Source organism: Boleophthalmus pectinirostris, unplaced genomic scaffold, assembly GCF_026225935.1.
Source record: "Boleophthalmus pectinirostris isolate CB_2022bp ecotype Guang Dong unplaced genomic scaffold, ASM2622593v1 HiC_scaffold_21, whole genome shotgun sequence".
In the NCBI taxonomy this organism is placed as follows: domain Eukaryota; kingdom Metazoa; phylum Chordata; class Actinopteri; order Gobiiformes; family Gobiidae; genus Boleophthalmus; species Boleophthalmus pectinirostris.
In genome coordinates this window covers 26,305,587-26,322,542 of record NW_026571175.1, presented here as the reverse complement: position 1 = coordinate 26,322,542, position 16,956 = coordinate 26,305,587, and the positions used below count along the sequence as shown (strand labels likewise).

General features: G+C 35.5%; 2 protein-coding genes across 2 annotated transcripts in view; both read right to left on the bottom strand.

Moving 5' to 3' along the window:
- Window positions 1-10,950, bottom strand: part of pkhd1l1.1 (PKHD1 like 1, tandem duplicate 1) — a 75,988-nt gene extending 65,038 nt beyond the window's left edge. Inside the window, exons 1-14 of the mRNA XM_055157661.1 lie at window positions 10,922-10,950; window positions 10,569-10,706; window positions 10,412-10,489; window positions 10,154-10,298; window positions 9,598-9,706; window positions 9,471-9,528; window positions 9,287-9,383; window positions 8,950-9,003; window positions 8,600-8,673; window positions 8,468-8,510; window positions 7,972-8,042; window positions 7,773-7,886; window positions 4,530-4,622; window positions 536-801 (exon numbers count right to left, since the gene is read on the bottom strand). Of these exons, the coding sequence (XP_055013636.1) occupies window positions 536-801; window positions 4,530-4,622; window positions 7,773-7,886; window positions 7,972-8,042; window positions 8,468-8,510; window positions 8,600-8,673; window positions 8,950-9,003; window positions 9,287-9,383; window positions 9,471-9,528; window positions 9,598-9,706; window positions 10,154-10,298; window positions 10,412-10,489; window positions 10,569-10,674 (1,308 nt within the window). The 5' untranslated portion in view covers window positions 10,675-10,706; window positions 10,922-10,950. The remainder of the gene's footprint in view (window positions 1-535; window positions 802-4,529; window positions 4,623-7,772; window positions 7,887-7,971; window positions 8,043-8,467; window positions 8,511-8,599; window positions 8,674-8,949; window positions 9,004-9,286; window positions 9,384-9,470; window positions 9,529-9,597; window positions 9,707-10,153; window positions 10,299-10,411; window positions 10,490-10,568; window positions 10,707-10,921) is intronic.
- Window positions 10,951-14,310: 3,360 nt separating this feature from the next.
- Window positions 14,311-16,869, bottom strand: LOC110168936 (transcription and mRNA export factor ENY2-2). Its single transcript, XM_020934434.2, has 5 exons — window positions 16,817-16,869; window positions 16,658-16,732; window positions 16,467-16,537; window positions 16,326-16,400; window positions 14,311-14,572 (listed from the first exon to the last, which is right to left on the bottom strand). The coding sequence occupies exons 2-5, from the start codon at window positions 16,723-16,725 to the stop codon at window positions 14,496-14,498; spliced, it is 291 nt and encodes a 96-aa protein (XP_020790093.1). The 5' UTR covers window positions 16,726-16,732; window positions 16,817-16,869; the 3' UTR covers window positions 14,311-14,495.
- Between the last annotated feature and the right edge of the window lie 87 nt (window positions 16,870-16,956).

Genomic DNA, 16,956 nt, shown 5'->3' with positions numbered 1-16,956 from the left:
ACCAGCAATACTGGAACAAAATAGTCAATAAAATAATTACAAAAAGATTAGTTTATAATTATTATAGTATACTATACTCTTATAGGAAACAATGTAATAGAATACACATACACATTTCTCAGTATATAAACAGGCCAGGCCTCATGTGAGAGCTCAGAGCCTCCAGAATTCACTCCCTGAGCTGAAGAGGCTGCACTAGCACTGAGTGAGGATTAGCCACAGGTGCTGTTGTTTAGACAGTGAGGATTCAGATCAGAGAGGCATTTTAACTTTAAACCACTTGGATTTAAGCACTGAAACTTGCAACACAAATGAGAGACTGATTCGAGCCCCATTCTGCTTTCTGACTAAATCATCTTGAGAACCAAAACACAAAATTATAACATAAATAAATAGTTAAGAATAAATAAACCTCAGAATTTATTAATTTGAACATGTTTACTTTGCATCTGTTTATGACAATTAAATTTAAGTCTTACATACCAGTCAACGAATAAAAAAAGACTAACTCTACTAAATAAAGCTGAGTGTGTACCTTGTGCTCTGGTAGACTGGAGTTGCTCAGGTACAGGTCACAGCGGTCATCACACTGAAGGTGGAGGATGTACTTCCCAGTGGAGGGAGGAACCAGGAACCCCGAGGTCCTGGTGGTGAAACGGTCGAACTCAATGGGGAAAAGAAAAGGTGTGGAGTCCACCCACTTGGTCCAGTATCCTGTGGTGTTCTCATTGAACGTCCAGATATGGTCAAGGGAGTCTGGTCTAGTGTCATTCCAAATCTGCATCTTCAGACCTCGGCCACCTTAAAAACAGAAAAGAAATATAACTCAAAAATAAGTAATTAAAGGGTCTGTATTAAGCAAAATTTACTCTTGTGATTTTTAGTCATGTCATCAAAAACAATGTCCAGGGTTGTTTTTTGTTTCATTCACACATGTTTGAGTAATCCTGCATTATTAGTCTATCTACATCTCAGAATGATCTGTTCCACCTTGTGATGTCACTAAGCAGTAGTTTTCAAGTTAACAGCTCCTTTTACCTTTAGTTCAGTAGAGATTGGCAATGAGATTGGCTGAAATTATCCAAAAGATTATAGGCTGGAGCCAGGTCCACTCCTCAGGATGTTTTCTTGCGACATTTTTTTCACTATTATTTCCTGTTATCTAATATCTTGGGCCATCACAAGTTGATAGGGACCACCCATAACTCAGCCCATTTGGTCTCGGGGCCCAAAAAATACCCTATTTAGGAAAAGCTGCTGGCGAAATTATGTAATTGTAAATATTAAGGTACTGTAGCTGCAAAAATGGTTAATAACCCTAACATTTTGGATGCTGTATCCTGACAAATAGAGGAAACTAGCAGAAAAAATATTCTGGGGCTTGCTGCTGTTTGAGAGAAGAACTCAGCCTAAATATGCAGGATTTTTGTGTTAAACATGTGAAACTTTGCCAATCAGAACAAAGATTATGGAATGAAGCATTGCTGTGAAGGAGTTAATGGTAACACTTAAGATTAGAGACCACATTTTAATAGCTAGTTCATAGTAAAATGCATAATAAGTGCTTAATTATATCTTTGTTAGGGTTTATAAAGTACTTTCAGTGCATTTTTGTCTAAGACTGTATTTTGCAAGTACTAACCCACTATTTTCTTCCCATTAAAGTAGAGGAGATTACAATAGATGCTTTTGTGCATACACTGAAATACACTAAAATCTTAATAAGCATTAAGCATTTTGTAAATTATGAGTTAATACCAACTAAAAGCTAAGTAACAACTAATTATCATACCAATTACCACTTAGTTAGCTATTAATGTGTGGTCCCTAAATTAAAGTGTTACCAAGTTAATTTATGGAATAGTTTTGACAAAGAAATCAAAGGTTCAAGTACAATAATGGTGCTTAAAGGTGCATGGGGATTAAAAACACAGTGGATCGCTTCCTGTATTACCCCATGACATCACAAAGTGGAACAAAATGGGTAACACTTTATAATAACTACACCTTATTTAGCCTTAATAAAGCATGAACAAAGGCTTAATTAATAATGAACAAAGACTTAATTAATAATGATTCACGCTTAGTAACTATTTAATTACTACCTTAATTTTGAATTTGCCTGTGCTGTAAATAGTTACTCATAATTATTTCATACTTAATTACTCATGGACTAACCATTTGAGCATTTATTAATCATTAGTAAGCTATGAGAGAATGATTTGCTAATAATACAATGCAATGATAATTTAGGCAGCTGTTATCTGTTAGTTAAACCTTTTTGAGAAATTATGCTTTATTAAGTATTTACTAAGCGTGAATCATTATTAATAAAATTTGTGTTCATTATTAAGTAAGTCTTTGTTCATGCTTTATTAAGGCTAAGTAAGTTGTAGTTATTATAAAGTGTTACCCAAAACACAACTCCAGGTCTGTTTGTGATGAGGAAACAACATTATAACATAATACTCAACCGTTAACAACTCTCAAAAAGGAAATACCAGTAGAAGATCTCACAGCTTTTACATGTGATTGTTTTGTGATTTTGACATATTCGCTGTCACACATGAACTACATGACGTGCTATGAAGATGACATTCCATATTGTCTTGTCAAAGTGTGCCGCAGATCAAGGCAGCAGGCTTTATCTTCGTGACAAAGTAGTGAGACTGTCTTCAAAGTACAAAAGATGAGATCAGTGGTAAGATAAAAGACATGTTGAGAAATATAGCTGATGTATTTACTTCTGAACATGACAAATACTAGTTACTGTGTTATAATGTTGTAGAATATGAGAATATTCCACCCACTAACTGCTGAATTAGTACAGATTTATTTTTATTTAACTAGCACAAACCTGGCATGTGATGTATTTTGTTTTTATAATGTTTTTATTCACTATGAGATAAACACCCCCATAATATTCTGATCTATGTTATAATGTTGTTTCCTCATCACAAACACATCTGGAGTTATGTTTTGTGTCATTCACAAATGTTTAACACACAAAACGTGCATATTTAGGCTGAGTTATTTTCTTAAAATGAAAACAATCTCACCATACAATATTTTGCTACTTTTCTGTCATAATCCAAATAATTAAGATTTAAAAGTGCTCAATAACAGTTGTTTTATCATGTAGATTGGACTAAAACAGAGTAAAGGATCATGGTCTGTGTAGTTCTGTCTGTTTTTTCGCTGTTGCTGCACCATAACGATAAATTTAAGCAAAGAAACTTGTGATTCGATATATTGTGATGGCCCATGATAATATTGTGAGACTTCTGACAATTCAATATCACGATATTTTGGTTACTGTTACATCCCTAGTAATGCCATGTGGAAATACAGGAAGTGCTCCACTGTGTTTTTAAACTCCATACACCTTCACCAGAATCATTTGGATAATTTCAGCCCTGGAATTCATAATCTCTACTGAAATAAAAGGTACCAGTTCACTTGAAAAATATCTTGATTAGGTTATATAGAATTTCTGTATCTTCCAGTTTATATATGTATCTCACACTGTTAATTATCACAATAAAACTGTATTTTTTACAATACAAACCAATTTAAAATGAACTCTACAGACCAATCCAAAGTTGTGACTTTTTTTTTTTTTTTTTATTCTGCAATAGACAAAAAAAATACTCCACATGTACACTACACACACACACACAAAATGCTGGGCAAATCACCTGCTTGTATCTCTGGGTAAGTCTTTGCTTTGCCTGAAGTGTTCCACAGTATGACATTAAATTACTTTACTTTACATTTATTCAATCACAGGTGGTTTTATAGCTCAAAAATACCCAGAAAAACAGACATTCTGATTGTGAGCGGGGTAGCCTCTTCACAGATCTGACCTGTAACTTGGTCTGGTTTGGTCCCCATGAAAACATTCCAGACAAAGCAATAACATTTCCGTGGAGAAAAGCATTTGACGGAACCTCCACCAGAAAAATTACACAATGCACCTTCAACAATCATGTCCTGTCCTGTCAACAGAGGTGGGACCAAGTCTTTGTTTTGCAAGTCTCAAGTAAGTCTCAAGTCTTTGACCTCAAGTTCAAGTCAATTACAGGCAAGTCCAAGACGAGTATCGAGTCACTGGCCCATAAGTCCAAGTCAAATCCAAGTCGTCTGCTTTGAGCTTTTAAATGTTTTGACAAGATCTTAGATTGAATCATTACCATTAGAATAGAAAAAATTCTGAATTAAAAGTCTTTCTCAAGTCTTTTCAAGTCACGAGCCTCAAGTCCGAGCCAAGTCCCAAGTCACTGATCTTCAAGTCCACGTCGAGTCCCAAGTCTTAGTCCATTTCAAGTCAAGTCCTAAAAATAGTGATCAAGTCTGACTCGAGTCCAAGTCACAACTTGCAAGTCCCAACCACTGCCTGTCAAGATGTTCAAAAATGTTTAGTAATTTCTAATATGTGTCTAATATATGTCCATGTCCATTCAAAGTCCATCACTTCCTCTTTATAGTGATCTAATCCTGATCTAAGTAAGACCAAAAGTTTTTCTCACCAACTCCAGCCTCTCCCAGTTCATTTGGCTGCCACTCGGATGTTTTGCACAAGATCTTGTCATCTTCAACATTCAGGACTTCACAAGGCAGACCTGAAGAAAACAAAACAAACAAAAAATACTTAAGGATTAATTATATATTTGTTATTTCAGAATTGAACATGTGGTCAAAGCCTAATAACGATTTTACTAGGCAGTCTCATTGTTCCCGGGCAGGGTAAAGTAAACACAGGTAATACAGGTCTTTAGCATCAATAAAGGAATGCTGAAAATGACACTTACTGCCATAGGTGTAAATAATTACATGTAATTACTAAGCTTAAATTGTTATATTATACAAAATTAACTCTTGTAAGCTTAAACCATGTTAGAATGTTGTTATACCTCGTGTTGCGTTTTAGTTTCATTCACACATCTGAGTAATCCTTTATTATCTTTTTTATTAGTCTGTTTATATCTCCAAACATGTGTGAATGAAACAAAACACAACTCTAGGTGGTTTGTGATGAAGAAACAACATTATAACATAGATTAAAAAACAAAACAAAAAAACAGTCTATCAGGTATACATTTTCTTTGCACTACTGGGAAATATTTTGGATTATTTTTTGGCTATAAAATAAGATTCAAGATGTAAAATGTTGAATTAATAACTTTTATGACTCTTTACAGATGCAAATTAAATTGTAAAGAGTTTCATTCTGCTGTTTATGTCATGATTTTAAACAATATTTTAGATTTAGAATAGTTTTGTGGTTTAAATCTACTCTTGGATTCAATCTTATCGTTTATCATCTATATTTACTTCAGCAATATATTACACTTCAAAATGTGTTATCGTCACAGGCCTAGTAAATCCATGAATCCATGAATAAATCCATTCATTCATTTGTTTTTCAAAATAAAACAAAAAATAAGAAAATGAAAAAACAACTTTTTTCTTCATTATTTGTCTCCAATGATTTGTTTTTTCAGTTTTAAATTTTGTATTTAAATGAATAATGGAAAAAAACGAATAACAGATGTTTCCCGTTTCCGTGATTTAAACTGCAATGCTGGACTTTTGCGCCGCATATGGACTGAACCAGGACTAAATCAGGTCTAAACCAGGTCTAAACCAGAATTGAACCAGGACTGAACCAGGACTAAACCGGCCTCAATACTGGTCTGGTCCAGGTCTCAATCACAGTCTGGTCCCAGTCTCAGGCCTGGTCTGGTCCCGGTCTCAATCACGGTCTTGGTCCCGGTCTGGTCCCGGTCTTAGTCTCGGTCTCAGTCCTCATCTGGTCCCAGTCTGGTCCTGGTCTGATCCCGGTCGGTTTGGTTTTGGAGTCAAATAATGAAGAAAATAGTTGTTTTTTCATTTTCCTTTTTTTGGTTTTATCTTGAAAAACGAATGAACGAATGATTCATGGAATATAATAATATTTTGTGTTGAATTGTTTATCGCTGTGGCAACAGTCCCATGCTGAAACCCACGGACAGTTAACCCTTATCAGTGTATCAGCCTCTCTGTAGTGTAAAGAATGTATAGAGACCAGTTCTACAACATGACTTTATGATTTTCATTGTTTACTGGTGCTGATCTAGAAGACATCTTTTGAATGCAGTAAAACAACAACAGCAGAGGAGTCTTTGTTTAAACATGTTAAGCACAAAATCGTTGACTGACAGAGATAATCCTCTGTGAACAATGATGCAAGGGTACAGTTTGTGAGTTGCTATGTTACAAAGTTATTATGGGAAATTTTTTAGTTTTAAGACAGACACCATTAAAACATGTGAGCTGAACAGGTAGTCAAAACTTTAAGGTGCACTATGTAACCTTTCTGATGGAGGGTCTGCTTTTCTTGTCTTCATGGAGATATTATATTATTATTGTGTTGCCTGGATTTTTCACAGTGTGGCATTAAGCTTATGGAACCCCACAAGGTGTTTTCTGAGCTACAGTATGTTATGATGTTGTTTCCTCATCACAAACAGACCAGGAGTTGTGTTTTGTTTCAGTTGCACATGTTTAAAACACAAACCCTGCATTTTTAGGCTGAGTTCGTATCTAAAATGTTCTATCTTGTGATGTTTTTAAACTCTATACACCTTCATTAGACTTATTTGGATGATTTCAGCCCCAGAAATGACAATCTCTAGTGAACTAAAAGGTAAAAGGGGCTGTTAACTTGAAGACTACTGCTTCATGACATCACAAGGTAGAACAGAGCATTTTTTAGATTTGGAGATGTAGACAGACTAATAATAAAGTGTTACTGAAACATGAAACGATCCATTTTGTGTAATATAGGAGATATTTTAGTCATTTTGTACATTACTGGAAGCTCACAATAAATGAATTCTACCTACAAACATGTTCCCTGACCTTAACAACAGCTTAAAGGTACATTGTGTAACTTTTCTGGTGGAGGGTCATTCAAATGCTTTTCTCTGTGGAGATTTTATTCTTTTGTCTGGAAGCAGATGTGGGGACGTGCAAGTCATGACTTGGACTCGAGTCAGATTTAAGTCAGTATTGTTATGATTTGAGACTTGGACTAAGACTTGGGACTCGACTTGGGCTTGAAGATCACTGACCTGGGACTTGACTCATACTTGAAGCCTGTGACTTTTAAATCTGAATTTGTTCTGTTCTGACCAGAATGATTCACACTAAGACCTTGTCAAGACATTTATAAAGGAAAAATTTACATTTCTACAACTCTTACATACTCTATAAATACTCATATATAAATACACTATGACTTTATAAGCACAATTTATCTTAAAATTCATATAAATTGCAAAAATCTAAGCTATATTTGGTACTTTGGTCTAAAGACTTGACTTGGACTTATGGGCCAGTGACTCGAGACTAGACTGTATTTGACTTGGGACTTGACTCGGACTTGAGGTTAAAGATTTGAGACTTATTTGAGACTTACAAAACAATGACTTGGTCCCACCTCTGTTTCACAGTTTGGCATTAAATCTTTCTGTTTTCATGGAGACCAAACCAGACCAAGTTACAGATCAGATCTGTGGTGAGGCAACCCCGCTCACAGTCAGAATATGTTTTTTTCTAAGTAATTGAATAAATGTAAGGTAGAGCTGTTTAATGTCATACTGTGAAACATTCCAGCCAGAGCAATGGCATCTCCATAGAGACAAGCAGGTGACAGACCCCCAACCAAAAAGTTATATAATGCACCTTTAAATGACAAATAAAAAATACATCAAATGAAAAAACTTCACCTCCAACTACAACCCGCACAGGATAGTCGGTCTGGTCCCCAAGATGGCGTCCGTGGATGGTGAGAGTGGTGCCTCCCTTGACGCTGCCCTGGGACGGTGAGACTCCGGTCACCTCTGAGTAAAGTGAACGTTGAATATATTAGTCTTAAACTTGACATTGAAAGAAACATGTGACTTTTGTTTATAGATAAAAACATACCGGCAAAAGTCTGAAACATCGCCAATTTATTTGAAGCAGAAGCTCGGTACAAGTATGATTCAGGGACACTCCTAAAAAAATGTGGAAATTTAGTGGAGCAAATCATAGACATTGTAATTCTAGCTTCACATACAAATACTGTCATTATATTGTTTCTGTTATACTTTGCATTTGCCAGTATTTGTAAAAATGTAAGAATTTTAAAGTTCTTTGTAACTAATTTAAAAATAATCTATACATTTTTGAGTGGAGCGCTTCATAGATATTGTAATCGTAAGAAATAGCTTCATATAATAAATAATATGTAATAATGCTGAACAACTAAAAGTAGTCTCATTATTATAAATATATTCTTGTTTCTATTATATTTGAAATTTGCCAGTGTTTTAAGAATTTGTATCTAAACTGAAAAATAATCTACACATTTGAGTTGGTTGTAATTACACTTACAGATTACTAAAGTATGAACAGAAAACTATGAACTAAAATACTTTACCTTCCATATTCACCATCCAAAATAAAGCTCAGGTTATGGTGTCCTGTTTTACAAAGAAATAAGAAAACATTAATGAAACTAAATCTAACTCTAAGTAACTGAGAGCTTCAGATGCGATGTATTGATTCTTACCAATGTAGGATCCTGTCATTTTACAGCTCATGTGGCCGTAGGTCGCCGTTTCACTGTCCAGCTCCAAACGATACCTTCAAATATATTACAATTAAAGGTCCTTTATTACAGAAAATTACTTCTTGTAAGCTTTAAGTCATGTTATAATGCTGCTACCTCCTCAAAATCAAACTCGGAGTTGTGTTTTGTTTCATTCACACATATTTGAGTAAGAGAAGAGCTCAAACAAAACACAACTCCAGGTCTATGTTTGATGAGGAAATGTTATAACATAGATTAGAAAATAGATTAATATGGGCTCTTTAAGTATTTAATGTATTCACTTTTTATTCCAACATTATATCACTTACAGCTCATCTGAATTTGGTTTAAGCAGCTCACAAGGCATTCCTCCAATGTAGGCTCTGGGAAAGCAAAAAATCTTCATAAAAATAATAATATGCATCAACCTTATAGAGCACTTTTATGGATATTCAAAGATGGTTTCTTAAAATTAGTACTTTATACTGTCACTAACAGATAACAGATTCTAGGGCTGGGTAATGTGACTCTAAAAACCTCCAAGTTACTTCCAAAAGATAGAAAAATTGTGGAATTCTTTTGACATATGCACATGGGAGGAACTAAAATAAGGAATAATATACTGTAGGTCATTTTAAACATAATGTAATATAACAATAATTTTACCTGAGAATTCTGCTGTCGATATTAGTATTGGTGTTTGTGCGATTGCTGCTTCCAAAAGCGTCAGTAAAGATCATTCCTCTGATGGTCAACAAAGTCCCTTGAAAATTAAAATGTAATTATGTTTATGTAATTATACTGAAATTGAGAATTATGTATTTGTGGTTATATTTATGAAAGAAGGTACCTGGCAAACCACTGATTTCATCCAATGATCTTATAAGTGGAGTGCGAGACCATCGAACCTGAAGATCAGCATAAAGATATTGAGGCATAAAAGAAATATATGACTAGTCCAATGTAGACGCACTTACAAGGTAAACACAAGCGGAGCTCCACCATTTGCCCCCACAGAGGTTACTGTCAGGAATGGGAACACCGTCCACTGTGACTTTGACATAATATCCTCCATAAGGCATAGCTCTGCAGGGAAAAGGAAAAATCAATTTATCAACACACACTTTCTCTATGATCATTTTACTGCACATGTCATTTTTGACTTTGACCGACTTTTAAAAGGAAACATAAACTAGCAAAATAAGCATAGGAGGCTTCTTTTTATCTAACAATGTCAGTCAGTTCCACCCAGGGCAGAACCCGGGTGGAACCCAAGAAGCTTACCACTGAGTGTGAAATGAACGAACAATGAACTGTAAAGCGCTTTGTAATGCCAGGATTGATTAATGAATGAATGAATTAATGACTGCAGTGTATCTATCTATCTTTCGATCTATCTATCTGTCTGTCTATCTAGTGCTTTGAGAGGCTTTGTCAAGCTTGTAAAGCGCATTACAAATGTAAAATATTGTCATTTTAACAATGTGTGTGTAGTGGTCAAACGACTCAAACTAACTGAAGTGAAGGATGTACCTGGTGTAACACTGGATCTGGTCTCCATGTGTGGAGTCTCTCTCGACGTCACACACAAATGACATTGTGTTTGAAACCAGAGTCACATGGTTCCCAAAGTCACTGTTGGCCGGGTTCAGCTGAAACTGGGATCCCTGAGCAAAACCTGCAGAAAAACACATTTTAAACAAGTCTCTCCTTGGGTTTGTTGAGAAAATCATGCTTAGGATCCAAATTAATAATATAATATCATAACATAATAATATAGTAATAACATACCTTCTCCTGAAATGGTCAGCCTTGTGGCCCCACCTTTGCTTCCTATGGAAGGACTGACTCCAAAGACCTTTTGTGCATCTGAAAAATAAAGGTGTTTTCAAACTGTACTTTCTTGCAACTTGAAAATTTGACCAAAGTTAGATTTAACTGTACTTACAGCAGCAGATCAAAGGTCCACAGAGCAGAGTCACACAAATAAGGAGATTTTTGGACACCGTCTTCATCCTGCAGGTGTCCCAGGATCCCCCGCTGTCCCACCTCATACACACTATGAACTGAAGGAGAAATTCAGAATCTATTTCCAGAATGGAGACAGAAGCGTTTTCACTATTATTATTATTTATTATTATTATTATTATTATTATTATTATACGTTATAAAAAACATAGGCCTAAACTTATTAAAATAAGTATGGTGATAAAACTTTATATTTACAATTTCACAAACAAGCTGTAACTGTTTCTCTGAAACTCACGCGCCGTACACTAGAAGAGTAGAAAAGTATGTTACCTGCTGGAGAAGATCAGTGAAGTCATCCAGACGCACAGTGAGGCGGGGAGGCGCAGGTGGGCAGCTTTTCTTTGGCGCGCACCTGTACGCACGCACGCACGTGCCTCGGGGCGGAGAGGAGGAGACACGAGACAGCACGAGAGGGACATCGAGGCCCGGCCCACCAACAAAACCAAGAACAGTGACAAAGTTCTTATGAGAAAAGGAGACGCACGTGATTAGCTCATTGTTAGGTAACGCTGGGAACTAACGCACAGCGCCACAATTTTTATTTATTTTATTATTTATTTATTTATTTATTTTTCACTAATAGTTAGCTACAGGCAACAAGCAAAACGATCTAATAAAGCCATATTATAATAAACTGCTAAAGTCTATTGGAGGCACAAGATGTAAAGACCTACGTGCTTTAAATAACAGTCAAGTCCTCAAGTCAACGCGCCATTTTCATAAATAGCTCCGTTTGTTGAATTAAACAGACAGCAGCTGTCATGTAACTTTATTGAATATTATTCTCACTTTCGGCCAAATTAAAGGTGCACAAAGTAACGTTTCGCCTGCGTTTGCCCATAGTTATTTTTACCTATAATGTTGCCAAGTCTAGTCTAGTCTAAGGTATGTATGTACCTCAGTAGAGTCACAGGTTGCACAATCAGGCCAAATTATGGGCCAGATCTGGGAAGAGAAGCCCGCTCACAGAACATGTTTTAAAGTTTTTTGTTTGTTTTTTCTTTTTCTTTTTATTATTTTTTTTATAGCGATAAAACCACCTGTAGTTGAATAAATGCAGTATATATGAATAATGCCATATTATGAAATATTTCAGCAATGGAGGCAAGCAGGTAACCTTCCTTCAGAAAAGTTACATAGTGCACCTTTAATAATGAGAGGCTAATTTAAAAGCCTCTTATCATCCAACTGAGTAAAACGGTATTAAACAGTCATATATGTTAATTAGCATGTCTTAAAATAAACATTTGCAATATTTGGCATACAAATTTATAATAGAAAACATTTATATTGTTTGTACATTTTAAGTGTTTTTGTTAGATCTTATTTGGACGTCATATTTGTGAAAATCATCTTTTTTTTTTTTTTTGTATTTAATGAGACAGCACATAATTTTTACATTAACCTTTACAGGAGAGATGCACATTGTATCAGGTTGTAACATCAGTGCTAATTTCCACCTGTCGTCCCTGGGTAGGTTCATTGATTGATTGTATTCAACCAACCTATCAACTGTTCTTCATGGACACCTATTTTGGGTTGATCGGGGAAACTGGAGCAGGGAGAAACATGCAAACTCCACACGGAAAGGCCCAGGCGACCCGGGGATCAAACCCGGAACCTTCTTGCTGTGAGGCATGAGTGCTAGTCACTCAGCCACCATGCTGTCTTTCTATCATTGTCAACTATACTGTCTAAATTAGAAGTTTAAACAGCAAAATTTGATTAATAATTTTAGACATCTCTTCACAGTGGTCGATCTGTGAGGAGTAAAGCTGACTAAAGACTAAGACTGATCTTTGATGATGAAAAATGTCTTGTCTTCAAAAGACTTTTTGGCTTCTACCTTTCCCTTACACATGATAACTTTTGTTCATTATACAAATGCATTTTTTTACTGTTTGGCTGTCAAACCTGTTTCTGTGAACTGTATTTTGTAAGAATAAATAAATAAGACAAAAACTGAGCTGGTTTGTGGTTTCTAGTACCCAGGTGGTCTTGTGTGTATTTTTATGTGCCGTCTTTACTGCATGTTACATATGGACTGTGGGTGTGCGGTGATAACTGAGCTGAAAATACTACGCCATTGTTTGTTTTGTTTTTAGTGTCTATGTGGAAACGTTACCTGCAGAGAAGATACTTACATAAGATCTCAATGAACGTCAGGCTTTTTCATGTTCATTACAGCTAAAGCAGCCCTGGAATGCAAGACCATGTCAGAATGTATTGAGCTAAATGTGTTCAGGAACAAGCCGTAGTAATTCTATCATCATTTTACATGTGTGTGAATGAAAAAACATAAAAAATAATGATGAAGATACTTAAGACATCCCATTACAGTGTGCAATTACAAATAATACCTCATCATTTAGTGTAGCTTCCCCGAACACATACATTTAACAGGCATTTTGTTGATGAGAAAATGTCTGAATTTTGACAAGTTAATATGCACACCTAACAAAGCTGACAGTTATGAATGCATAGAGATAATATTTACGAGTAATGTACAGTCCAAACCTACAATTACAAAACAAAAATAGATACAGTGTTAGACATGCTGTCAAATTATACGTCTATTCCATTGTCAAAAAATAACTTTGTCTTCAAAATCATTTTGTTTTGTGTTTCTGTCATTTAAAGAATGCACTAAACAAACATAGGTTCACTTGAAGGTTGTAATCCTCACAGATATTTCAGGGTTCAAAGCTCTGAGATCAGGTGTCTCACATACAATAAGACTGGTTCATTTACCATTTCCGGGCCCTGAGTACAAATCATCTTGATAGGTCTATATTACATGATCTCCAGTGGTGGAAGAAGTACTCAAATTTGTTATTTAAGTAAAAGTACAGATACCAGAGCAAAAAAAAAAAAAAAAAAACTCAAATAAAAGTATCATATGAAAAAATCTACTTAAGTAAAAGTATTCAAGTTTAAAAATATACAGTACCCAAAGAGTAAAATGTAAAAGTATTTTGTGCAGATTTTGACATCTAATAGTTTCAAACTTAGTGATGTTTGATAAAGATTTGTGTGGCATTTTGTTCAACAAACAATTGAACTGATCATTTTATTGTAACATTTTTTTTTGTGTGTGTGTGTATTTGTGTTTGTTCAAACTACAAGATGTGTTAAAAATAATCCCCTCAGCCATTTCAGCGGGTCTCAAACAATAATGAAAAATGTGTTTACTTTTCAGTCCAGTTCAAAAATATAATGGAATAGAAAGTAGAGATACCTGCTCTTAAGACATATCAAAAGTAAAAAAGTATCCACACAAGTACAGATACAAGTACTTCACTACTTTTACTTTGTTACGTTCCACCACTGATGTTCTCTGTATGAAAATTACATATTACAGATTTTGGGAAGGGCCCCTCCCTGCTCTGGACCCTGGTAAATGTCTCACGGGACGGTATTAAACCTTGCTATCTTCATGTAAACCAAATCGAACCAAGTTACAGGTCAGATCTGTGGAGAGGCAACCCCGCTCAGTCAGAATGCCTGCTTTTCTAGATATTTTTGGTCGAGCTGTTTAATGTCATACTGTGGAACATTACAAGCAGAGCAATGATATCTCCATAGAAACAAGTAGGTTACAGACCCTCAACTAAAAAGTTACATAGTGCACCTTTAATGAGAGACGACTCAAAAACAAGTCACCAAAAATAGGCATGATTTTATTCAATACTCAAACCTACGGCATCACAAACTCAAGTTATTATGAAAACACACAATACAAAATAAAAAATAACACTTTGTCGTGGCTCACAATGTGGAACAATGAGGTTGTAATTGTGACTGTAATAATGAATAGAAAATGTCTACACAGAAGCTGCCGTCTTCACAATGTGGCGTGTTGAGCTAAAAAGGCTCTGATTCTCTGGAGGAGCTCTTTCTTTACACTGTCGGGAACCAAAGCTGTGGGGCAAAAGAACAAGGAAAACATAAAAATACAGGGCCATTTGATTAAACTGAGACATCACGCAAGTTGCTCTAAAGGACTTCTTAGTAACAAGTACAATTACATAGGTCTGTCAGGATAACACATTTTGAAGTGTGATGGATTCCTGAAGTAAACATAGAGGATAATATTGAAACCAAACTATAACACAGAATTATCCCCAAAAATGTAATTCAAATGTGCAATATTATTAAATTAAAGTACAGAACCGAACACTTAAGCAATTACTTTGTATCCATAATGGTTCATAAAAGTTAATAATTCAGTTTACTACAGCTTGAATCTCATCATGGTACAGAAAAATAACCCACATATTCTCACTAGTACAAAAAAATCCCTATTGACCCCCAAAAAGTATTGTTCCAGCTTTCATAAACTGAACTATACACACATGCACACATTTTACTGCACTATACAGTTGCATTCTTTTTCATTATGAGAAAATATGTAATTTTAAGTATTGCAATTGTGTTGAAATAGAAAAGTGAAAAAAAAATCCAGAGTTAGTTAAGTTTTAGATTTAGTTCTCAACAGAGGATGACATATAACATTTGTATTATATGGCATAATTGGTATAAAGAATTAGAAACATTACTACTTTTTTGCAATTTTTGCTTTTGGGCTGCAGGGGTTACAGCCATTTTCCACCAATCCGAGGTCAGGGATATAACACTCAATCAGACCGGCGCATAACGTCATTGTATGTCTGTGTATTAATGTGGCGTGTGTGTTTGTGTACCCCAAGATAGCTGTGGTAGTAGTAGCAAAACACCACCTAGTATGGCATGCATGAATATTTATGACCACATGTCCCTATTTACCCAGGACAGTTCCAGTTTTGAGTCATGTGTTCCCAATCCCAACAGATTTATTCAAAACAAGTGATTTGTCCCAGATTTATACAAGAAATGCCCAAGATGTCCTTATTTTTAACTAATTTGATCCCCACCAACGATAAAGGGGGAAATATATTGTATATCTGTTTAGCTAAAATACAGAAAACCATATTTGTCAGAAAAAATGCACCAACAGAAGTGCCTCAGATTATGACTGACACAAGCAAGTCGAGAATGGACAACGTTCATGCAGCCTTTTTACTATCTGATTCATACCGACCATCCCAACTCAGGTGTGTGCCTATTCATTAGGGATGTAACAATATCCAAATCCCACGGTACAATATTTTCACGATATACATCCCACGGTACGGTATTTATTGTGATATATTGTGGAGGCTAACAAAATATACTACTTTTTCCTCTTAAAATGCCTTGACAAGACTTAATTCAAAGAACTATGATTTAAAAGTGCTTAGAACTGCTATTTCTTCATGTAGTTTGCGCCAAAACGAAGCAAAGGGATCATGGTCGATGTAGTTCCCTCTGTTTTTTTTTTTTAGCTATTGCTGCACCATAACAATGAATTTAAGCAAAGAAACTTGTGATTGGATATATTGTGACAGCCAACGATATTATTGAGACTTTTGATGATACGATATCACGATATTTTGGTTATTGTTACACCCCTACTATTTTACATTTATCTAGTCACCAAATGAGTACTGCACAAAATCGTAAAGCAATGTTGAGAACCAGAAAACTAATATAAGACTAAAGCATCAACCACATCTATTTAAATTTGTGCCTTGGAATCTGAAGTAACTTAAAATATCTGTATCTTCAGGCTTTGCTGTAAGAATTATTAATTTACCTCTGCCTTTTGGTGTGACTTCTGTTACCAAATCTTCCACTGTGACATGCTCCAGTCCTTTTTCTCTGATCACATCTGAGCAGAACATAAACAAGTTGTAAAACAGACAAAAAACAATTCAGATTCACAACAATTACCAACCTTTGCAGTGCGCTTTCAGCTGATCCTTCCACCCACATTCCACCAGCTTCGCCCTGAGCAACTCTTTTAACCTGGAGCACATGCAAAACTGTTTTACCGCATGTTTACATTGTATTCAGAGTATTTTCACATTTTGTTTTGCGTAAATAATGAGCTGAGACTGATTTGCCGCAAAAAAACGGACCACTCACCGCTCCCGCTCGCCCATTTCTATCAACTTCTGGTTAATGGCTGCCCTCATTTGTGAGTCTTTGCTCATGATCTGTCTGAAAATAAAGAGCGACGGATGCAATGATAGAAAACACGCGATATTTGAATCACAATTACCAAATAAAAACAAAAATACATACCTTTGTCGAGGCGGATCAGCTGGGGAGCACTCGGTCCCTTTCTGAATTGGTTTCGTGCTGTAAACGAAGACTCAAAGGTTCCGCGTGTTGGGTACATATTGCCAAATCTCTACAAAAAAAGTGTCAAAATGTAATTTCTG